This window comes from Mesitornis unicolor, unplaced genomic scaffold (genome assembly GCF_000695765.1).
Source record: "Mesitornis unicolor isolate BGI_N332 unplaced genomic scaffold, ASM69576v1 scaffold12120, whole genome shotgun sequence".
NCBI classification, from domain to species: Eukaryota; Metazoa; Chordata; class Aves; order Mesitornithiformes; family Mesitornithidae; genus Mesitornis; species Mesitornis unicolor.
This window is the reverse complement of record NW_010157614.1, coordinates 13,759-20,697: the sequence shown is the minus strand read 5'-3', so window position 1 is coordinate 20,697 and position 6,939 is coordinate 13,759. Positions and strand designations below refer to the sequence as shown.

The 6,939-nt window shown below is 45.0% G+C and overlaps 1 protein-coding gene across 1 annotated transcript in view; it reads left to right on the top strand.

Annotated features, from left to right (window-relative positions):
- SYNDIG1 (synapse differentiation inducing 1) overlaps positions 1–6,433 on the top strand; it is a gene marked incomplete at its 3' end in the record, with an annotated part of 12,885 nt that extends 6,452 nt beyond the window's left edge. The window contains exon 2 of the mRNA XM_010180727.1: positions 6,296–6,433. Coding sequence (XP_010179029.1) covers positions 6,296–6,433 — 138 coding nt within the window. The remainder of the gene's footprint in view (positions 1–6,295) is intronic.
- Positions 6,434–6,939: the final 506 nt, after the last annotated feature.

Here is a 6,939-nt window from a genome sequence, read left to right as displayed (position 1 = left end):
TTTTTTCCTCCCTAAAGGAAAAAGCCACTGGAGTCTGGATATACTGAGCCCTGTCAAGGGATATTAACCTTTATTAGCCAGCCCTAGGTGAAGGGAGCATGGCTGGGAAGTCACCTTCAGCAGCCTCCAAGTGCCCTTCCATGAATCTTGTTAATAGTAGCCAGGGCCCAGAGTGATTCCCTTTCTCATTATCACTTCCCTGAGTTTTCAGACTGATGCTATGCAGTGAGGTCTCTGGGCTCCAGCCCATAAGTGCCACAAGCTCTGGATGAGCTGCACGCTGTTACTTGCAGAAGATGGGGATGGAGCACACTTCTTTGAGGACTGGACAATAAAGGAACCTGTGTCAGCTCTAAAACAAAAAGCTTGAGTTGTGTTCTGCTATTTTTTCCTGCTGAAGGGGCTCACTGAAGAGGGGTATCTCCCTAATCTTCCTCAACCGGCAGCATTGAGACCATCTGCCTTGCAGGTACCACCTGCTCTGCTCCTCTTGGCAGGAACCTCTGTGTCTGCAGATTGTGGAGGTCTTCCTGAGTGCGACTCCTAAAGTGATGCCCCATGCCACAAAGAATAATATTGAAGAAGTGCACTGCATTCACCACAGCTTCACCCCTCTCAACAGCTGACAGCGTAAGCTGCTGAGAGCCACTTCTCTGCAGTGGCTGCTGGCCCACCTACAAAGGCATGAGTGTGCCATGATACACATGTGCCTTCCCCGTGAATGCAGAGGGTTGCTGGGAGCCCCCGCCACTCACACAGAGATTAGGGATATTTACTTTATGGCTGTGATTACTGCTCTCCCAGAGAAAGTGTGATTTGGGAGACACTGGCAGCTGGCCTGTTTTCGCATGGACCTGTTTATTGCTGTCTGCAGTAATCCCCTTCCAGTGGCAATGTGCTGAATGCAAGTTACTGATGAGCTGATAGGCAAACTGGCTGTGAGTGTCTAGAAAACATCACAAGGGAGATGATTAAAATCCAGGGGGACAGGAGGAAGAATGGGTTTGGGCAGCTGCATCCAGGGGTTTTTGTGCCTGACAGTTTTAGTTTTGCAAGGTTGTAGATGAAAAGTTTTGGAAGCAAGGAGAGACCTCTGTAAGCCCATTCTGCATGGCTGACTGCTCTACTGACAAGACAATTTAGACTGGGAGTTAGCGAAACGAGAGGAGCTGGACCAGGTCAGGGTTAGTGGATTATGGATCATTTAAATACCTTTAAAATTGAAGGGGAACAACTGCAAAACTCAAGATGGTAAAAAGAAATAAATAAACAGACAAAATAAAATAAATAAATGATGCATCATCAGGACATAAAATCTATGATAGCAACCAGGTTGAGAGACATCATCTCTTAAGTAAGCATTAGCCAGATGCTGCTCAGTGATGAGAAATGGTGTTGAGGCAGAGCAGTGATAAACTGCAGCCCAGAGCCCTTGCTGGGAGAGGTACCATTCAGCATACTGCCTTCACCATCTGCTGCATTTAGGTGAACTCAGGCTGCTTGCAGAAGAGCAAAGGGATGCAGAGTACTAGTCAGAATAGGGCATCGTGTTTGACTGCATTACTGAAACAGGCATTGTGCAGAGGGAAACAGAGTACATATTATCTTACAGTTGCATCGTGGGTTGGTCTTTGTCAAAAACAGACCTCTGGACCATCTGGATTTGAATCAGATCCCACAGGGCCATACCAGAAACTAGTTTTGTATGCAGTGTGTGCATGTTGCTGAATTGGTTGCTTTGAAGGAAGAAAGGAGTAATACCAAAAGGGCTGTTTCCTGAATATCCCCAAAAGGTTGCTGGCAGCTGTGGTTCACAGCAGACCTTGTTGTCTGACTTCTCCAGTGTGCCTAGCGTTTTAATAGTGGAAGGGACTATGTGACCATCAAGTCCAGCCTCTGGTATGTCACAGGCAGCCCACAGCAGGCTGTCTGCAGAACCTCTATTCACTCATTATGTCTCAGTTGAGGTAAAGCACATAGCTTTTAGGCTAGCCTCAATTTAAGAAAGGTCTTTGTGTAATAGAAAATCCATTACAACTGCAGAAAAGTGTTCATCATCATCTCTGTTAAAAGTCTGCACCTTGTGTCTGCTCTTCATCTGTTCTCCTTTCAGCCACTGGGGTTTCTTCTGCTTTTCTGCCAAATGAAAGAGCTGTCTGATCAGAAATTATCTACTCATGCAGGCACTTACAGACTGTGATGAAATTGCGTCTTAAATTTATCTTACAAGTGAAGTTTGCTTCTCTGCTTTCTTCCTGTGTAGTTGATTGTCTATGGAGTGACGCATGCATCTGCCTTCTGATTCCTCATTTCTCCAAAATACTTGGGAAATGGTGGTACCAGAACTGCACTCAGTATGTACATGTCTGTAGTACTGTACCTTTCTTTCCCTCTCCATGAGTCATATTTGTTCCTTCTGTGGTACATTACAGAGAGGTTTTTTGTTAGCTTGCTCTTGACTGAGCACTCTGGTCTAGTGGTCTTTCTTGTGGTCACTGCCTCATGAAACCCAGTCCAAAGTGCATGCTCTGCATTCAGATCTGTGTACAGACAGCCTTGTTTTGTGCTGGTAGACTTCTGCTCCCAAGACATGGTCCTTTCAAGAATGGGATGTCTCCATGATTCAGTATCCCCTCTTAAATACCCTCTTCCCTCTCCCATCCCTTCTGCACTCATTTGCTGAGGAACTTACTATCAACTGAAGCAGCTGGTTAAATTTCATGAACTAAGATTCATTGATGTTTCAGCTTCATTTTATCAGTTTCCAGGGTGGCCACATTCATGGTTATGTTTAAGGCTGACTTCTTGCACAGGTCATTTGAGAAGTGTCAGAAGCAGTCCCCTTGAATACAGGGGTCAAGGTTTCCCTTTGACTTGTCTAGCACTCAAATCCCAGCTGCGGCAAAATCACATGCACTCTGTGTCTGGAAAGTAGATACCTCCTTTCTCCCAACAAAGTTAATTTCTCCTTTTCATCCTTTGTCACATCCACAGTTTCTGCAGAAAATCAGTTTACATCCTGCCCACATTGCTTGTGCCCAATGCATTTTAGGGCTGCAGAGATGAGCACCATTGGAAAACATGCATAAATAAAACAAGGTCAAGGAGCTTGCATGGGGGCATCCCAGCTGGTTCGCCCAGTAGAGACCTTCCCTCTGATAGTGTCACCCAGTCCTCTGGGGAACCAGACCACTGTCTTCAGGTCCTTTTCCCATATAAGAAGGGAAGGGAAGGGAAGGGAAGGGAAGGGAAGGGAAGGGAAGGGAAGGGAAGGGAAAAGCCTGGAGTAACTGGGAGTTGTTAGGAGAGTAACTATTAGGGATTTTTGCTCTGCTAATGAACAGAATTTATCAACCCAAAATACCTCTTTGCTACGTATTTGTTTAATGGTTGCACAAGTTCTTTTTTCATTGCTTATTATTTGGTTGGCGGATGTGCTAGTAGAAAGAGGAGCCTAATAGTTTGGTATTTCATATTGCTTAAACTCATCTAGCCTAACATTAAGTAAACAAAAGTTTGTCTGTGCAGTCCTGCCCACCACTCAAGCCTTGAAAATTAATTAGTTATGCTATTCTCTAACTTCTACAAGAATTAAAAGCTTTCAGTTAGATTAGTGAAAGTATGATATAATTGTGAAAAGTTCCACATAATTTATAAAGAGACCATTAAACATGAAAGGAGCAATGCTGTGGACAAGAATAGCAGTGATTATGCAGGATTAGTCTGCTAACCCAAAGTGTCTAAAATTGGTGAAAATAATTTTGACTTCTCAGAACCCATCAGGTCATCTGATCCAGTGGGACTTTGCCCATCAAAATGGCATTCACAGTATAAATATGCTGTTCAATTAGTATGAGACTACAGTTACTTAATCTTCCCAGTGAGGGTTTTTATGTTAGCATAACTAAGAAAACTGCAGTTATCCTCTTGCAATCTAACAGCCACCTCTCCAGTCGGCATGGAAGCTCTCTGAGATGTCATGATGCCACCACTCCGAGAATGGTTAGTCCCTTTGGAAAGCAGCATAACTGATAATTTTCTGGTTCAGCACTTGATCAGTTATCTAGAGAATCTTTGCCCCATTTCATCTTCATTTGCAAGAAAAGGCAATTTGAACTATTGGGCAGGTAATCTCCACAGATACAATGCCAGCACACTACTCAGCCAAGAACTGGGAAATCAAAACCATTTTTGTTTTTGTATCTTACCTGTCATGAAGTTCAGGGAAACTCACTATTTCAAGAGACAATTTCAACAATGTTGTGGATTTCCTGCCTCCTCCTCTCTTTTCTTACCCTTGAAAGGAAAGACTATTGATACTAGAAATTATTTAAATGGCCTGTTCTGAAAATTACGGTTGAAAGGGATGTCACCAAGCCAAAACACTGTACACCGGCATCAGCAGGTGTCCCTTCAGAAGTGGGATTTTTTTGGTTTGTGCCAAATGGAACTTGTGCCAAATCAAGACTCCCGACACAGGCTGGGGTGCTCTATGTGCTGGTGTTCACATGCACCACACAAGCTCAGTGTGTGGAACCTCTCTGGTCCCCCCACTGCTCCCTCCCAGGCCCCCCTGGTCTGCGGTAGGAGCTTGGCAGCAATATCTGTCCAGGCAGCCTCTCCATGTTAACAAGTGATGGGGCATGTCACCTTGTGGGTTCCCCAAATGGATCAGCTTGGGAGGCAATCCCTTTGCCCCGTGCCAAGTCTTTCAAGTACCATTAGGCTGCCAGCATTTCCTAGGCTTTTCTGAGTCGTGGCTTGCTAGTAGCATGTTTCGAAACTTCTTGCACATGGGCTCATTTTCCTGTCCTTCACACTTAGCACCCTGTTGAGGAGTTTCTTTGTTAGAGGTCACTGGTAGAACAGTGTCACTTTAGCAGTTGTTTTGGCCCAAAGGCCAAAGACTCCTAAACAAGCTGCTAAGTTTCTAGGAGGGACACAAAACCCATGCTCAAAAGGGTAAGTTTCTAAACCTGGCACAGGTGTCTTCCTCTCAATGAGATTTTACATAGCATTTCTCCTACAATCAGTGAAGAACATGCATCTAGAAAAGAGGTTTTTTTAGAAGATTTTTGGCCACCTCATCTCAGGCTGAAGGTGCTCCCAGGGTAAGTTAAAAAGCTCTGCAGGATCCTTCTTGCACCGTAACTGTAATTCCAAAGCCTGGAATAACCACAGTCTCAGTGCCTGTTGTTGCATATGGACTCCCTGAAGGCAAGGAAGAAGCCACTCAAGAGCAGTCTGGTGTCCACTCCTGCTCTGCTGGAAAACTGTACTGGCTCAACAGTGGGACAGTCAGGTCTCCTGTGGACCAGCCCTAGTAATCATCGTAAAAGAAACTCTGCTAGGTTCAGGGCTGCTGCAGCTTGACCATGGGACATCTAAGAAACACATCTGGGCAGGTGCTTCCACCTACACACTGTAAATCTGGCAGCATCCCATTGCTGCTGGAGCAACTCATGCTTTTTTTTTGTTCAGCTTTTGCTACCTTGGTTCATTAGGTTTGCACCACATTTGTCACATTGTCTCCATTGGGTAACATCTGTCTGACATTGTCCTGGCCAGCTAAGTCACCTTCCAGAAGACTGGCATTTGAGCTGAGAGATGTAGAGCATCCAATGCTTACAGCTGCTTCTTCGTTAGATACATGGCATTTTGTTTCTGAAGTGCCAAGCCACCCAGGTTCACCCTGGTTCATGTGGCTAGAGAATCACTTTCTTTCATCCATGAAAGAGGAATATGTAAAATGGGCCCTTTTCAGCTCCCTGCAGTGACTTCCAGAACCTCTTGACATTTCTCATTTCTTTCTGTGAGGTTCATGCAATAGTAATGGAGGCTGTGACACAGTTGGTGAATTGAGATTCCCCTGGTATTTGTAAGGAGGACACCTAATTGTAATAGGAGAGAAGAAGAGTGCTGACTTTGTGATGCTGGCTGAGGTGGCTTCTCCAAGTGTTGGTGCTGACAGGGCAGCTGCAGTCTCAACCTGCAGCTCACAGAGATAACCCTGCCTCTGAGTTGCACTCCCACTCCTCTCCTGTTTGATTTTGGTGCAGACATAAGAGTTTGAGTCTCTCAGGCCTCCTCTTGGGGTGCTGCTAAAACAGGAGGTTAGTGCCCTGATGAGCCTTTCAGCAGGGCAGGGAGGGAGACGTGCCACAGCCACAGTTCCAATCCTGAAGTGATGGGGGAGTTTTATTGGTGGATGATCACAGCCTTGGCTGATGGCAGAAGAGAAACAGTGATATCATTAACCAGCACCTCTACATTTCTCTCTCCCTTGCTATTCCAGAGTGATTACTCAAGTGACACTGAAAGTGAAGACAATTTCCTGATGATGCCACCAAGAGATCATCTCGGCCTCACTGTGTTCTCCATGCTCTGCTGCTTCTGGCCATTGGGAATTGCTGCCTTTTACCTGTCTCATGAGGTAATGTTAAAATGTCTCCTGCTATTTCAGAGCTTTGCATCCACAGAGTAGCCATCACTCCACATCAGCAAGGAAAGTTCACCAAGACCCAAATGTGGGCAAGAGGCTCTCAAGGGTAGTGGGAGGTGGTTAAATAGGGTAGTGTGTTCCCCACCTTGGTATATCTCTGTGATAGTTGTGACTGTCTTGTGAGATACCTTGTTGAGGGAGTAGTATACAAAATATTTTAGGTTTCAATTGACAATGGTCAGCTCTCATGTCAGGTTATACAATGTCCAGCTACATGTTTTCTATGGACATGACTTCTGAGCGGAAAACACCCTTGCTATCTCAAGCATTTGGATTTCCCATTGGAAAAACTGATGTATTGGTTCCTAAGCTGATCATCTGTTAAAGAAGACCAGGTAGTATCCTTCTAGGAGCAGAAAAAATCATTTCTCTTGCAGAGAAGCGAATTTGCTTTCTAGGAACCATTTCCTTCAACCCCCCCTCCCCGAAAAATTGCA